At 34.7% G+C, this 17,246-nt stretch overlaps 1 protein-coding gene across 1 annotated transcript; it reads right to left on the minus strand.

The window, feature by feature from the left end:
* Nucleotides 1–313: 313 nt before the first annotated feature.
* On the minus strand, nt 314–16,243 carry LOC131076592 (uncharacterized). Its single transcript, XM_058013860.2, has 4 exons — nt 15,798–16,243; nt 10,047–10,639; nt 1,499–1,674; nt 314–1,036 (listed from the first exon to the last, which is right to left on the minus strand). The coding sequence occupies exons 1-4, from the start codon at nt 15,817–15,819 to the stop codon at nt 538–540; spliced, it is 1,290 nt and encodes a 429-aa protein (XP_057869843.2). The 5' UTR covers nt 15,820–16,243; the 3' UTR covers nt 314–537.
* Between the last annotated feature and the right edge of the window lie 1,003 nt (nt 16,244–17,246).

Consider the following 17,246-nt stretch of genomic DNA (forward strand, 5'->3'; position numbering starts at 1 on the left):
ATATGGAAATAATTCCAACTAAAATGTCATAATAGAAAAGAAAAAGAAAAATGCCACCAGTGTGAATTCCACGCCAGCAATTTAAAGCCTACTGAATAACATGACTGAATCGAAAATATCCCTGAAAACACCTGAATTTAATAAAACATGGAGACTCGATTTAATGTTATCCAAACAAATAATGATCAGCAATCACCGATGTATCCTATTTTACTCATGCATTTACCAGGTATTGTGAAATATAACATTCAATCTAGCAAGAAATACCAAGACATCAAATAATATTAATTACAGATGAACCAATTCCAAACCATAATACCAAACACTAATTCTTCTTGTGAAAATACCAGAATGTGCACAGTGCAACAATAAAATGACCAACTTCACTATTGCCAACAGCTAAGAAATTTGTTTCCTCTGAAGAAGAGCCACCCAATATTTGAAAACAATTGAATGGCAGATAACGATTGATAGACAAATATTGGTGTTATCCCTTCTAGCTGCCTCCTTAATTAACCATAAAACCTTCTTCACAATCTAAGCATTCAAAGGCATATCTGGAACAGCCCATTCAAAATATGCACAAGCTGCACCTCTTTTAATGGACCAATTACCACAACCAAAAAAGTATTTTCCATGTGTTGGCCCTGGTTTCTTAATCATGCATTTATTGCTCCTCACCCCACAGAAACAAAGTGTCCCTGTTTCCATTCCTTCATCTGTTGAACTTAACAGTAGCCCATTACCCAATCCATGTACAGTTGCTTCTGACACAAAGCTTCCACCTACAGAGTTCTTTGGTTGCTTTTGCATAGGTGGTGTATGCTTTAATACATTTGATCGACACCTAGAGGTAATTGACAATTTGAGACCACGTCTCATAAGATCTACAAGAAGTCTAGCAGTGTTTCTGGCATCGTCCAAGCCACAATGAGCTCGACCTTCCCACAAAAGCCCAGCTAACTGTACAGCACCCTTAAGATTGCATCGAAGTTGATCAAATGCATTACAAAAGAGACGCTTCAAATTGATCCATCTGTCCACAAGGAAAAATTTAAAGACAGTTTTATTAACTAGGATAGTTAGTGTTTGACTAGGCTATGTAAAGCTTAAACATAAAAAGGAGGACAACACTTATTATGAAAGATCAAATGAAATCAATCTATCTCACAGGCATGAAAAATTAATTGACTAAAAAAATATTTGTTTATCATACAAAAATAACGAGCATGGATGATATTAATACAAAATCATATCAATCTGTTTAGTTCCTTCAGCAACATATAGCTAAAAGCCTAAATGATGTACATTGTTAACGATCTTATTTAAAAAAAACGAGTTTCCCTGAGGCATGGGCATTATAAAGCCATATTCACATAAAAAATGTCATATATAAAGGATCAATATTGCATTGTTTCTTTGATGGTCATAAAATTCCATGAACAAGAACTCAAGTGCATTTAGTCAAAAAAACAAAACTAAGTAAAGAGCTAGCTACCTGTTAAAGTAGCTAGGCTTCCGTATGCCCTTCAAGTTGCATTCAGACTCCAACATTACTTCACAATCCCAGTCAGACCAGGTCACAATAGCAAAGTTGGTATTTTTAACTCCTCTTTCCTCCAACCAACTGTCATGCATTAACAAGGCTTCACCCAAAGACATTCCTCCAGAAACCTACAAATGCAGAAACATGTAAGTCATGAAATGAGATCCTACCCTAAAGCAAAAAGTAAAGGTACAAGAATTAACTCATCTTCCCTTGTTTCAATTGCAGCTACCACACCTATGTTTGAGTAACCACACTACACGCTCCTATAATACACCTAAATGTTATTAAATGCTGACATGACAATATATTAGCATGACATCTAACATTAGCATGTGAATAGATAAGTATTTAATGTTTGTGAGGGTTATTTGTAGATAAGTATCATAAGCATATTTAAAGCATGGGATTTTACATTATCATATTCTCTTTACCTGCTTAAGTAATTTTAGGCATGTCGAAATTTCTATAATTTTGGTATAACTACTAGTAACCACTATGGCATCAAACCCGTGTAATCTCTGACTTGTCATCAAGAAAAAAAAAAGATGATAATAATTTCCCTTGGATAGAAGCAGATGCTAAACACAGTTAAAATGATAAATCATTTCCTTTGGATAGCAGCAGATGCTAAGATAGTTAAATGCCTGTACAATCAACAGTTTAAGATATCTGCTTCCCAGTGAGATTGTGGGGAAAATATATGCTCTGCTCATTTGAAATTGCGAATGACCATAACAGTTTGACCACAATGACAAAAATTGAAGTTCCTTTTACAGGCTACAGGAAAAAAAATGGAGGAAACAAAAATTTAAAAACAATTCATTTCAGGTTAAACACTGACAAAAACACATTGAATGTGTATATGCAAAAAACACAACTCGGAAGAAGAAGAATCTTGATCAATTGTCTCAGTCAAGGCAGTTACACACATACTATCTTCATTGGCTCATGAATAGGCTGGGCTTAAGTACACACTTGGAATGTGTAAATTCAAGAGGCACAGCTTCCCAATTTGCTTAAAATAGTGGACAACTCTACACATCTTTTTTATCTATTGTTTCTCCAACTTCTTGTGCCTGTAACTTCCTTACTGAGCTGCGAGAATTTGGCATCTCTTAATAAGAACAGACAAATGAACAACACATTCTCTTTTTCCTCTGCCTGAATTCTTGGCAGTTCAGCTGAACCCAGTGAAGTGCATTTAAATTCAGAAGTTCCAGGTGAACTTGATCATTTCCTCCATTCACCATAGATTTCTGTATTTGGGCAGCTTTTACTTCATTGTCTTTTCCAAGTTGATAGCACATGAGAAAACAGCTCCAAGTTTTAAGTGTCTGATTTAATTTTATCGTAGAAGATTATCAGCCATCACTTCTCATGAATGATATTGAAATATAAAAAGCTAATTTCATGCTGGGAGAAGGTTTGGGCAAATCTAATTGCGATGCATTATCAGGATAAATATTTTTCACACTAATCAACTTGCCAATAGAGACATTATTTACTGTTACCAAATATTTTTGTTCCCTGAAATAGCATCAAATTTCCAACTGATGGATGACACAAGACCTAGGAAACCTAAAGTGTGTTTCTGTTCACTTATGAGAGTGGCAGGTCTTTCATCAAAAAGGACTGAAGGAGTAAAAAATTTATGGAAGAAAAGAACCAAGTGACATTTGTAACACAAAGAAAATGATGATACATTTAAACCACCCATTGATTAAAAACTCCAACTACAACTTGAAGTACCAGACTGAGCCCCCAACATAAATTGAGTGTTACAGAGACTGTTATTATCTTATGACGACAAGCAATTCCTCAATGTGCTTTACTAACTTGGATAAGAATGGAAAGATATATACCTGAATAGTGTTAATGAGGGGTACTGATACCAATTAACCTCCAACAGAAACAAATATCCCTCTACCTCGTTTGATTTCAGACTCAAGTTTATGGCACACAATTACTAAATGTAGTCCCCTACAGTATGACTTGAAGAGGCCATCTCATCATGTTTCAAGACAGCTATGACCCCAAAATTATTTCAAAACACTTGGCATGCATCCATTTCAAAACAAATAATCATAATTTCTATTTCAAAATACAACTGAGAAATGGCATAAAGCTACCTGTCATTCATCACTATATCTTTATAGCTAAATTATGAATGCTACCTGTCATTACTCCAGAACTAACTTCGTCATTTATTCTAGACCAAAGCAGCACTTGTTCTTTCTTTTTTTGTGACAAATTTAAGTTCCTTTAGATATCATATAATTCTCCTTTTCTAATTGCAAACTTGAATCCATTTTATTTAGTTTCTATCTAATTTGACTCCCACCCTACCAAACTTTTTCTTTGGACCTCGTGTCACCTCTCCCTTCCTCTCTTCTTTTTAACTTGGGCCTGGTCTGCAACTTATCATTTTATGTCTCTTAGCTATCTAACATCCTGATGATGAATCATGGAGTGTGATCCAAAACATTGATGAGACAACTAATACACAGTCTATTCCAGAAATCTAGAGATACATCAACTATGGATTGTGGAAATCTGATATCAATAATAGATTCTGCAAATTTATTTAACGAATCCTTAACAAGTTATGAGTTCTACATGAATATATCTTTTCTTCTCATAGGTCAGCATAAACACTTCATCTACAATGTAATGTCCCCATTTTGGAGCCTAGGTTGTAAGCAACTTGGAAATAACATTAAAATATGTTGCTTGGAATTATGTGCTAAAATAAGTCCAAAAAGCTAAGGCAATGAAATTATTATAAGGGAATGATGAGAATAATTAAATATGGGCCAAAAAGCTATAGTGAAAACTATTTGTATTAAATTATCCATTGGCAATTATTAAGAGGGGGCCATTTTCGTTATGACTTAACTTCTCCTAGGCCGTACTCCTTGGTGGCAATTTAATTATTAATGAGACAAATAACATCAATTGCCTAAGTCACCAAAGACAAGAATTAGAAGAGGAAATTCGATGGCTTATTTGGCTGGAGGATTTTTATTTATAAAGGCTTCAATTGGAGTTTGAGAGGATTCTTGTTATTCATTTTATTTGCTTTAGGATGACACCCCTACAGGCAAACTTGGAAGGGTTGGACATAACCCCAATCCCTCTTTCTGCACATTCCACAGACAAATCAGAAATCATTGCAAGGTTGTTATGCTGAACAAGGGTTTGCAGCGCGAAAAGCAATCAAAAAGCATTCAAACAGCCCCAAATTGGAGTCTTAATTCCTTCCCAGCTGCAATAGGAGCTAGCACTGGCAGCCATTAATACTTTTTCAGCTTCATCAGGTGATAGTGCTAGCAAGTTGGGGTCAACAGCGAGTCTGATTTGAAATGCAGCTCCCTGAGGGTTTGCTGTTGCAGGTTGCACCTGTATATGTCTACTTTCTGGGCTTGTAAATAAATTCCAGCTAGTGTACAAAACGAAATTCTCAGAAAAGCTCACAAGGAGTTTCAACTGTGAGTTTTCAATAATCTGATTAAGGCGTAGCAGCACTGGTATGTCCAAAATCATTTGTAAATTCTAGTGAGAAGTTAAATTTACATTACTTCAAGAACTCTTGTTTCTGTTAAAACGTTTCATCCTTATGTCATAAATCAAAGTTTAACCAGTACAAAGCAAAACAATTTGATAATTGCATAAATCATTCAAGCCGTAGTAGAAAGGATATTTCATACAGAAACACACACAACTTTTACAAGAGAAAGAGCATTAATTTCCAGAAGTTATTGAATACTTAATCATTAAGCCAAAGAAGTGCCACTTTTTAGAATGTAGACCCAGAAGTGTGATGAGGCAAAATTGTGGTTCAAGAGATCCCCAAGTGTCTGCCATGGAACTTTCTCAGTCTTATGGCTGGGATAATGGTCATAAAATTGGATGCAGCTTAAAATCAAATTGTGTGAATATTTAATTCAAAGGAGTCCCACTTTTTAGAATGTGGACCCAGAAGTGTGAGGAGGCAATATTATGGCTCAAGAGATCCCCAAGTGTCTGCCGTTGAACTTTCTCAATCCTATGGCTGTGATAATGATCATAAGTTTGGATGCAGTTTAAAATCAAGTTGTGTGAATATGCTTCTTATTAGAAAGTTATCTAAATTAGCTTCATGTTGCATCTGGAAACACAGAAAATTGTCATCATATGATTTAGTTATCACCCACATTGATTAAAACCTTAATAAATCTTCATCTTCTTATAATGTGTCCATCCCTTTATATTTTATTTCCAATGAATGGTGCTAAATGAGATGGAAATTTTTGGATGTACCTGCTACTGATTTGTTGACATGTTGATGACATTTGCAATCACCTTGATCCTCAGACTTTATCTTTTGACAATGTGAACAGATTTTTTATTTGTATGAAAGTTGTACTAGTGTTCACATGACTTAATTATAAGACTGTGATCCACTCATCAATGCAATTTCAGTACATTGATGGATTTTCCAGACTGCTAAAACTCATTTTGGAATTAAGAAGTTTTCATTAACAGAGGTCTTGGGTTATATTATAATTTTACATTCAACACTGTACTTTTAAATTTTTTCCAACATTTTCCTGAACTTCCAGAGCAACGCGACTTCAAAGCACTTTGAAATTTGACAAACATCTCTCAAATTTTCACTTTGTCTAATTTGACTTAACTTTACACTTTAGTCAATTAGAAATTAGGATGGATCTTTTCAAATACCATGAGACTTGAGCTATATTGCAACTTGGCATAATGCAACTTGACATTGCCATTTTGTAGTTTTTCTTCAGCCTTCCAGTCTCTAGATTTTAAAGCAAATACTAATCCCCAACTTCAATGTGGACTTTGAAATTTTCATTGACCAAAGGTCTAAGTCATTTTCAAATTTTCCTCTGGCCCTTCAGAATTCTTTCTCAGAGATTCAAAATGAATATGTATATGCTTATGGACTATAAAGTTTTAGACAGGCAGCAGAATTTCTTTGCACATTTGCTCCACAGTTCTGCTAGTAAGAAGTCGATATGACTTTGATCCTTTCACCTATATGTGGACATCAGACACTTGGAATCAGGATCTAAGCTTCAAAACTTCATTTATACATATTTTATATGTGGAAACCTATGAATTAATGCAAGGACTGACAGCTTGCATTGCCCTAGCAAATCAATCTAGGAATCAAGTGTCTACCATTTATTTCTTTGCCTTTGCAGCAACATATGAGGGATACTGCAAGCTGGTACTGCTTTCCGTTATGATGATCAGATTGCTCTCCATTATGACGATCAGACATCCTTTGAATATCTTGGATAATCATTCTCTTTCCCAATGAATGTAAACTCATTTCCAGTACCATTTCTGTCTACAATTTTGTCTTACAATTCATTGTGTGAAACAAAATTAGAAACCCAAAGATGGCTATGAAATCCTTGAATAGTGGATAGTTGTCACTGAGGTGCACCCCTCCATAGCAATTTGAGCTAAGCATCCACAAAAAAGTAAATTGCTGTGGCCCTGTGGTCATTCTCAGAGAATAGTACTAGAATTTTGATATCTCATATCTCTTTCACTATTGCAAATGACATCTAACATTATTAATAAAACAATCGAAGTTTCACTCAACACAAGTCAAATTTAGACTGATGCCAGTTTGTCTTGCATGTTATTGACCTACTCCTACATATTGCAATTTAAGGGCTTCAAGATTGTTTACTGAGATTGTAAAATACATATCACTTTTCTTCAGCAATAACCATGGCCCATAACAAAAGACATAGCTCTTATTTCATCTTCTAGGCTACACCTGAAATTACAGTCACAACTTATAAAAAGTTCATAGATGAATGTCCCATACCTGTGATGAGATAGAACTGCAGGTCACCTGACATTGGATCTACCTACCAGTTACATTGCCGATGAATCACAAACTGATCTAAGTTATTGCTATTTGTGTGGTTTTGTTCAAATATTTCAGAAATTTTGACCAGCTATTCTAAGAAAACATTTCTCCAGACACCATTATAGCTCAGGCTGACCAATCACTTGCACAAAATGCTCAGCTCCTTGTTCTGGGTGCAGAAGTATTAACCAATCGAATTCCTCAGCTTGTTTCATCCACATGCTGGTCAGAAAAACTAAGTGTTCTTGTGAGATGGATACTGTAGAGCCTGATGGTCATACCCTCTTAAAATAACTCTATTGTGCCCCAGTACACGGCCCTAACATTTGTATGAAAATTTTTAGATTACCCTGGAATCATTACTTTCTGAGTTCTATGGATTGATTCTCTCTTAGTGTACAAATCTAGTCTTCCCCAATTCATGTTGGCTTTATATTGAAAATGCAGTTGCCTCTGTATCTTTGGCACATGTGAATAGATAAAGATATCATCTCCACCATCACAACAAAGTCACAAACATGTTATATATTCTTAATAAAGTGAATTAAATTATGCTATCCGTTGACCCCTAAAATTTGTTGCACTTCAACCTATATACAAACTTCATGTTTGTAATCTTCTCACATACAAGCTTCGTTTGTTAGAGCACATAGGCACCATTGCTCCTACCAGCTTTTTGATGTCTAGTAGGCATCATGTAGATGCAAGACACAACCATAAACAACTTTTTTTCACAACTGATTTATTTTTTCAAAACTGTAGAAGTATTTTTACATCTTCATCAAACATCACACTACATGCACCATCCAAAGTTTATTAATCTCCCTAAATGTGGTCACCTGGATCGCCAACAGCAACCTCTTTTTCAAAATGCCCATGCCATCCATAAATCAGTCACACCTCAAGATACTTCCATCTGGGGTATTCAAACATATCTCCGCAAGGGGCAAAACACACTCTAAGCATCTAATTTGAATGCTTTCTTTTCAATAAGTTTGCACATACTTTGACACAAAGCATTATCAGAAAATCCTATACCAAGTCTTTTAGAAAGAAACAAAATTTGAAGCATTCAGAAATTCATATGACATCTATTCAACAGTAATAGACTGTAGTTAACACTATGGTTGGTACTCGACATTTGAGACACGTGATTGACACAAATCAAACAATGATATAGACGTGCATATTTTGGAATATTTTATAATGTAATAATATTCATAACTCAGTCGTATCTGACATAATAACAGAATCAGATCCTGCCTAAGATCTGGCTTCTCTCCCCTAAATATATATTTTAGCAGCACCATTTTCAACCCATAGAGTGATTAAAGACTGCAGTTGATATCTGGCTTTATGAAAGTGTCAGCCCACTTATATCGTGTATGTTAGGGAAGAGATTCTACTGGTGCAGTTGTATGATAGAAATATAAATAGGGGATGCAACCATATCTACCCCACACTCCTCAAAATTCAGCATATCATAAAAAACTACAAAGTAGTAAACAGCTTAGGTCATATTGTGTAAAATTTTAGGTGACCTTAGTAAAACATCACTTGATTTAGAAGAAAATAAGTCATGTGCATGTAAGATGCAATCTATCAAGGTCAGAGATTTAAGCTTATAAATAGAAACTACAATCATGTTCCATGCCTAACAAAAATTTCTATGTAGTAAGAGAATTCCTGCAAAACAAACCAATGAAAATAATAGAAACTACTAATATATAAATTTTTCAAGTATCTTAATCTAAAGTACAGTGATTACTAGAGGAAACAATAAGCCAAGAAACATATTGATCTCCACAAATTCAATTAAGGCAACTGGCATGATCAAAAGAAGATCTCCACAACATTTTAGTCTATGATCTATTAGCAATAAAAATCCTACCCACAGCCAAGGGATCTCAAGAGGGCTGCAGATCAAAAGAGAAATTGTATCTTGCAAATAAGATCACCAAGGCATGCTTACAGTATGTTGTGGGAACTTAACATCTACTAATAGGTTTTGCAATCCAATTATTTAACAGATGTATGATTTCAGAGTCTCAGACAGAAGAGGATGAAGTACGCAATAGACTTCAAGTTATCTCAGTTCGCTGCTGGAGACCACCAAGGAAAAGCAAAAAACAGGAGAGATCTTGAAAATGTCTGAAACTATTTTAGTTCCTTCAAATAGCAAAAGAGGGCTTCACTGTTATGAGTGAGCCACCTTACAAGAACCAAAACTTGCCCCAGTTTTGTACCAACACTTTTGTCTGAATATGAAAGGATCCCACTATGTCTTCAGTTCACAACACAGTATATGTCAAAAGATAATCCAACATGGAAAGATACAAAAATAATATTAATAGAATTCAACAGGACACAACAAAGAGTCAACCTCTCTGACAGAACAATCAAGTAACAAGAACAAAGAATAATTAACAGTCTTGTGTCCATGCATGCCTTGGTGAGGAAACAATTCAATCAAAACAATCAAGGAAATAAGACAAGACTGGAAAATAGAAAACAAAGGGGAACTTTATAAAGATTGTAATACTAAGTAAAGACAGAGTAAATGAACACAACAAATAGACATTACCAAATCAGGCCTACCTGACTTTGCTGAATGCCAGTAAGCTCCTTGCAGAAATCAGTAAGCACTGGATGATAAACAGGTCTTGTATAAGTTTGGAAATGCCCTTCCAATCTCCCTGTCACACCATTGACTAGAACTGAAGGAAATTCAATAATTTCCTGTGGAGTTAGACGCGTACCCATGTCACAAGTTGCCTCAAAATCAATCACAACAAAGTATTGAAACTCTTGGGCCTGCATTTCCTGGGAAATCCCTTGGAGGAGCATTTTATAAGGCACATTTTCAGTTATGCTTTCCGGTTGCACCATATATTCCCAATTATTTTGAACTGGACCCTGTTTCAAGATGTGGCCTGGGTGTGTCTGAAAAACATCTTGATAATACACACAGAACTCCGGTTGAATCCTTGCTGCCATTAAATTTTCATTGAAAGTAAGATACATATGAGGGTTTGGTATGCTTTCTAACTCATGCATGCCATATGGAATTAATTCTCTCTCATTGTTTAGTGTTATGCAAACTCCAGCAGGATTGCCATTGCATTGTATACTATAATTAAGGTTCCTATGATATAACTGCATCAAAGCAGCTTCGTTGTTCCTGCCATCCTCTGCAGTGCCATAAAGAAAAAAGGACATACATCATTAAAAATAAAAAATAACTAAACTTTTAAAATCTTGATTCCTAGCCTGGAGACTTAAAGCAAAGAGTTTTTCTTTGACTTTCATGTTTAAGCAAAAAATACAAATGAATCAAGTTTTCAGCTGTAAAATCCCTCTGATGTTTCTAAATGGTTATTGATAGTACAAAAACAGAAGCAAAGCCCTGATATCTAATAAGCAAAACACAGTTACTGATAGCTGCAAAGGACACAAGTATGCTAAGAAAGAAACAGTTTTGATCATTGACAATGAAAAATTTCAAGCATCCAAACTGATAGAGAGTGAAGACAAAAACAAGAACATGAAATTTTCTAGGTGACCTAGTTCTCAAACATCATATTAAAAATTCATTTTTTGCAACTAAAATATTGTTCTGAACCTCCAACATTGAAGCTTAGTGATGCACCTCTCTATAAGTGGGTTTAATTTATCAATAACTAAAGAAGATAACCCTGAAAAATCAATAAAACCTCATTATGCATATTGATGGCTTCAGTAGCCTTTACAAAAGTAGTCACCATTAGTGACCATGGGCTAGGAGGTAAAACCTGCACAATACCATGGTGTGACAAACTTGCTCCAAACGGATTCTCATCTTGTTTTTGTCTACTTCATGGTTACGCTCCACTATCTACATAATGACAATGATTTATTTAAAATTCAATATGCATTTATTATGGGACATTAATTATTTATTATCGCTTGTAATGTGATAAATGTACTTGAAACAGCCCATGTGATGAAATTCAAATTGATTAAATGCCTATGAAAGGCATATGCACCTGAGATTGGTGATTGGTGATGACAGTTAGATACTAGCTGAGCTAATTGTGTTTCTAAATTTAAGTCTTCAAGTGGTTGTAGACATGGCCAATTCTAGCATGCAAAATTTAGGAAGTATTAACTAGTTAAATGGAGCATCTAATTTTACCCCTTGGAAATTCAGACTACAAAGTCCCATGGAAGAGCTGGATCTTCGGGATATTGTGGAACTGGAAGGTAAACTAACTGCGGCCCTAAGGACCCAAAACTTGCTGCCTACAAAGTGAAGGCTGCCAGGGAAAAGAGTTACAACTCAAATTCTGTGAAAGACTTTTTGATCTCTCACATAACAAGTATGCTAATGTTATCGTAAAGTCTACAAAAGGAAATATATAATTCTTTAATTAATTTATTTCAAAGGGTGAACATATCTAGAAAGCGGAATCTATTTTGTAATTAGTTATCTCAGATTCTCATGAACATTATTTAGTTATGGACTAGTTGATTGCAATGAGTTATGATATTTAAGATGACAAACTGGTACCCATTGCAGTAAATGAATTTTCCCAATATTAGAAATCCTTTATGACTTGTATTGTGCCTGTGAGAAGCTATCTTCCAATCTGCTACAGGACATTCAGCCTGAGAAGGATAAGGAAGAAGAAACATGTTCCTCAAAATCAGGTGCAAATAAAAAAGAAAGGTCATGCAACTTGTTATAAATAATGCAAGGATAAGGATCATTGTGCCTATGAATGTCCATAGAAGAAGGGTCAGAACAAGGGGAAAGGAAGAACTCACAATAAGTAGTTTGTTAAGGATGCTATGATTTTCAGTTGAGGTAGGCAAACTTACATTGGAAAATAAAACCATTTTTCTATGATTTTGGCCCTTTCTTCTAAGGCTATGTCTACACAAAGTTAGCAAGTCAATAGTGGAGCATCATGGCATGTATCTTACAACAAGAGATGCTATTTAACTAACTTCTAGAAGAAGTGATTCTATGTGATGACACCACTTATCTGGTGAGTGGAGTTGGCACCATTCCTATTCAGGTGATTTCTATCGATGTTTTCCACTTGAAAAATGTTATGTATGTTACCAGATTGACCAAGAACGTGTCTTTTGTTTCAGCTATCATTGATGATATGTAAAGTTGTATTTGAAAATAATTGCTGTGTCATTAGAGATTGTAACCAAGAACATTCTCATGCTTTGGCTAAAGGAGTCTATGACTCTGTAACGATGGCTTGTACAAAAATCCAGTATCCTCTACTTCTCATGAAGCCTTAGCTCATGACAATGCCATGTTATGTGTATCATAACAGAAACAGTTTGGGCATCTGCAGTACAGTGTTTGACATCTTTCAAATAATGCGGTGCATGGGCTGACAGATTTAAAAGTTGGGCATTTTGGATTTGCAAGAGATGGGCACACAGGAAGCACTCTAAAGCAAGCACTGCAAAAAATGATAGTGCTTGGAGATTTTATGTTTCCCTTCCTAAAACTTGAAATGGATCCTGAAATGTTTTCATTCCTCCCTACTATATCAAAGCCCATAAACTTTATACAGGGCTGAGGAAACCAATACTTAAGATGAAATTGCCATCTTGTCAAATTATTCCAAGGACAGGATCTCTTAATACACTTTATAGATATACGCTGCCAACCAACTGAATTAAGGTAAACTTGCCATTTACACATCCAGCATAGGGTCACTTATATTCAGTTTTGTTGGCTTAATAAACGGAAGAGGTTTTGAGTTTTGGAAACATGATATAGCAGAAATAATATTAAAACATTGTTAAATTGTTAATTGTTGTCCACTATGTACTTCTTTCTCTTTGCGCCTGCATGCTGGTGAAGCCTGTTGCTCTATCAATCAAACACAATTTGTTTCCCAATATGATTTAACAAATCCGCTTATCATCCCAAGCCACCTATATCCTTCCTACCTTTTTACACACAAGATTTAAATGAGAAACAATCATTATTAGCAATTACCTGTCTGCATATTTTGAAGTACAAAATTTTACACTTAGAAGAAAATAATGTTAACTAATATTTATCTGATTGTACCACGACAAACTTCAAGACAGGATTCAAGAATCATAAAAATGGACCAACTTACCACAGGAATGTATACTGGGTAAATGGCATAGAAAACATACAATAACTAGCAAATTAAATTTCCCGTCCTGGTCAATATCTGTCCTATGGAACAAACTAAATTGGAACAAAAAATACAAACAGCCAACTTGCAAAACGAAAATGAACATAAGACAAACTAATAAAAGGAATGGTGGCCCGTTGGCTGCATCTCTCATCATTAACTGCACAAATTGCAACCCTAGTTCAATGGATTCTTATACAGTGTCAGAAAAAATTGATATCGTTCGCACACCCATAAGAAAACAGGAAGAAATTCTTCTTATTTTATATATTTTAGAACCTTGATAACAGTTAGTCGTTACCAATAAGCTGGAAGGCAGTATGGTAATGAACTTATTCAGTACCAATCTTTAATCATTTCATACAAATGAACCCAGCAACTAACAACCTACCACTAAGGCAACAACAAATTGCATGTAAAACTTGCGGCAATATAATTAAACTATGAGTCAGACAAAGAGACAGACCATCCATTTGTTTTCACTGTTTTCTGAAGAATCAAGACTAAACCAAAAGCACGATTTAGTTGTTTAACGATTTACCCCTAAAAATTTGTCATAGTAGTCTACCAAATTCCCAACTGAATACCTTTACTTTCAGGTGGTCTCGGTCATCCTACAGTACTAGTTTATCAACTAATGTTACAATAGGTAACTTCCAGAAATGTAAATTATCAACTAATGCACATCCAGTAACTGCCAGTAGGAAGTTGAAATTAGGCAAACCAAACACTGAACTTCCTTGGTCCACAATCAAGATAACTATAATTTTGTCATTTTGATATTTCTAGCCTTATTCATTTATGAGATTGCATCAAACAGTAAACTTATGCTAAAAGGATTACTTAAAAATTTAAAATCAATGATCCTTTAACAGTGAAATCAGAAGACCCTTTTCATGTAATCATCCAAATGATTACTCAAAATAAATTACCCATAAAAATAGAAAGAAAAAAAAAATCACAAAAAAACTACTAAATATTCAAAATTCATCAAATTACAATTCCAGAATCAGAAAACATGAAACTTAGGATATTACTCCAACAAAAGAACATACCCCATATTTTGCTCTTAAAAGCCAAGATGAAACAAAAGCATGATTTAGTTGTTTTACCATGTATACTCACTTAAATTGTTTAACATATAATTACTTTTTTTTTCATGCGGTCCACAGAAACATCCTATTAGCCATCTTAGCTTTCCAGCTGCTGACACTAATGCAACTGTGAGTATATTAGCCTTCGTACAGTGCTATGTCAGATAACTTATAATAGAGCTAGTCAGTTAGTTATATGCAGTGGTAAGTGGTAATGTATCTCATGTAAATCGTAGTAAGATGGAGTAACATAAACTGACCACTTACCTGCTTGATCTGTGATCCAAGTTGATTTTCCAAAATAATTTTTTCATGTTCTATTTTTGCATCCAAAACAGAAGGTTTATTAGCACGCCTTAAAAAGTCAAATCGGTTAAGTTGAAGTGATAAATCATCACGGTTTTCATACTGGAAACCCATATTCAAATCCACAGAAAAATTAAACCAAAGGACACCCGGCAAGCAGAATTTAGCAATGGAAGAAAAAGGTCTCCTAAATTTGTCATCCTATAATACTACGTTAGTTTACTTAAATTAGAGTCTAGTGACTCAGGAGATGCACTGGTAAGTAGCAATGCATTTTATATAGCTCATGTTAAAATATAGTTAGACAAACTGATGACTCGCCCTGTTTGATCCAGGGAAATTTCTACAACAATAAAATTTTTGTGTTTTGTTTTAAAGTCCAAGCCTGTACAACTATAAATATATATAACCAAAACACTACACACTCAAAATTTCTTGAAAACAGGAAACCCAGCTCCAAAATGGAAAAACATGACACTATAAACATCACTCAAACCCAAAGAACGGGGTTCTCCATTCCGTTCTTCCGAAATTGAGGGCATAACAACAGTGAATTTTGGGGAGTCAACATCAACCCGAATTTCGCAGTTAAATTTAAGCAACAAAACAGTATTCGGTCTAATTCTGGAGAACCCAAAAGAAAAAAGGAGGAGGAAAATGATCACACCTTTAGAGCCTATCAATTCTTCAAGAACCCAAAAAGTAAAAAGAGAAAATCGGCGATCCAGTACCCACCAAGCCAAAAAGAACTACGGACCCAGAAATATTACCTGTGTAAGCTTGTTCGATCATGGCTGGATCAAGAAAATTCTCAACTGAAATTGTGATGGGTGCATTCGCTGCGTCCAATTCTGGATCCACAGAAACAAATGAAAGAAACCCAGTTTACATTACATGTCAATGCAATTGCAATTTGTAACAAGTGTTATTCAATGTTTCTTCTGCTACACATCACAAGAACGGCAGAGAGAACCAAGCCAGCCGGGTGAATTTAAACACAATTGGAATTGGGTCCAAAATATAAGAATTGGGCATTTAGCGTGTGAATTAAATGAAATTGGAAGGGGAAAAAAATTGTGTTGAGATCATGCAACGCAAAAGGGGTTTTCGAAATACACAAACCAACATGCTGTGTATTCGAAGACCAGAAGGTCAATTATTGTGGGCCAGATCTTACATGCACCTTGAATGTTTCTGGGTCTTTTTTTATTTAAATCTTTAGTTGTTTTCTTTCTCTTGTTATTATCTGTTGCTAAATTTGTGCTCTAAGAATTGGATGACTTGTTGCTAAATTAAAGCCAAGTAGATGTAAGATTATTATTATTATTATTTGCAAGGGATAACAGTTTTTATAAAAGCTGTTGTATAGCAAGTTTTTTTTAATTTAAGAGACATGGGTCCAAAGAGAGTATAAAAATAGTGGATTTTTAGTATTGTAAAGGCTTTTGTGTTGCCTATATTCTCAAGAGGGAATAATATCTTAGCTTTTTGGTAGGGTAGTTGTGAAGCATTGGCTTTATCATTTAGTTATGTCTAGGATCATAGTTTCTCCTTGGGGAAGATTATTTTACATGTTATGGGAGAATGAGCTACAATTATTTTATATATTAATATATTATTTAAAAAAAAAATTGGTTTGAATAGTTTTGAGAAGTTCAGTACTTAATTAGATAAGAAGTCAATGAATCTATATCTATCCATGTCTTGTAAAAAGTGAAGTGGTGAATCTAGTTGGGGTTTAATTTTCCATTTGTTAATTAAGTGTTATATTATTTATAGTAATAAGTAAAAAGATAATATGGGTTTTGTAGTTTGGGTATTTATAGTGAAGGTGAGATTCATCTTTTGTGATTTGTTTGATTGGGATTAGGTAATTTCATTCAATGAATCCCATCATTTATGACATTTTTATTAGCATGAGCTAAATCCAAAATATAAGATGTAGTTGGATTGAGGGGGCTAGAGTAACGTTAAAATAGCTTTACCCTTGCACGATCAAAAGTAAAGTGTGTTCAATTTTCAATGTAAGTGTTGTGTAATAAATATATAACGGTTAACAAAAAAGATTAGATTCACCATTTGTAATTTGTTTGATTGGGACTAAGTTATTTTACCTTCACCATTTATGACCTCTTCGTTGGAACCAATTAACTCCACACGCATGCATAATGGTGAATATACCAATGTAGAGGTGGGTAATTAATAGCTTTACCCTTGCA

The sequence above is a fragment of the Cryptomeria japonica genome, chromosome 10 (genome assembly GCF_030272615.1).
Source record: "Cryptomeria japonica chromosome 10, Sugi_1.0, whole genome shotgun sequence".
NCBI classification, from domain to species: domain Eukaryota; kingdom Viridiplantae; phylum Streptophyta; class Pinopsida; order Cupressales; family Cupressaceae; genus Cryptomeria; species Cryptomeria japonica.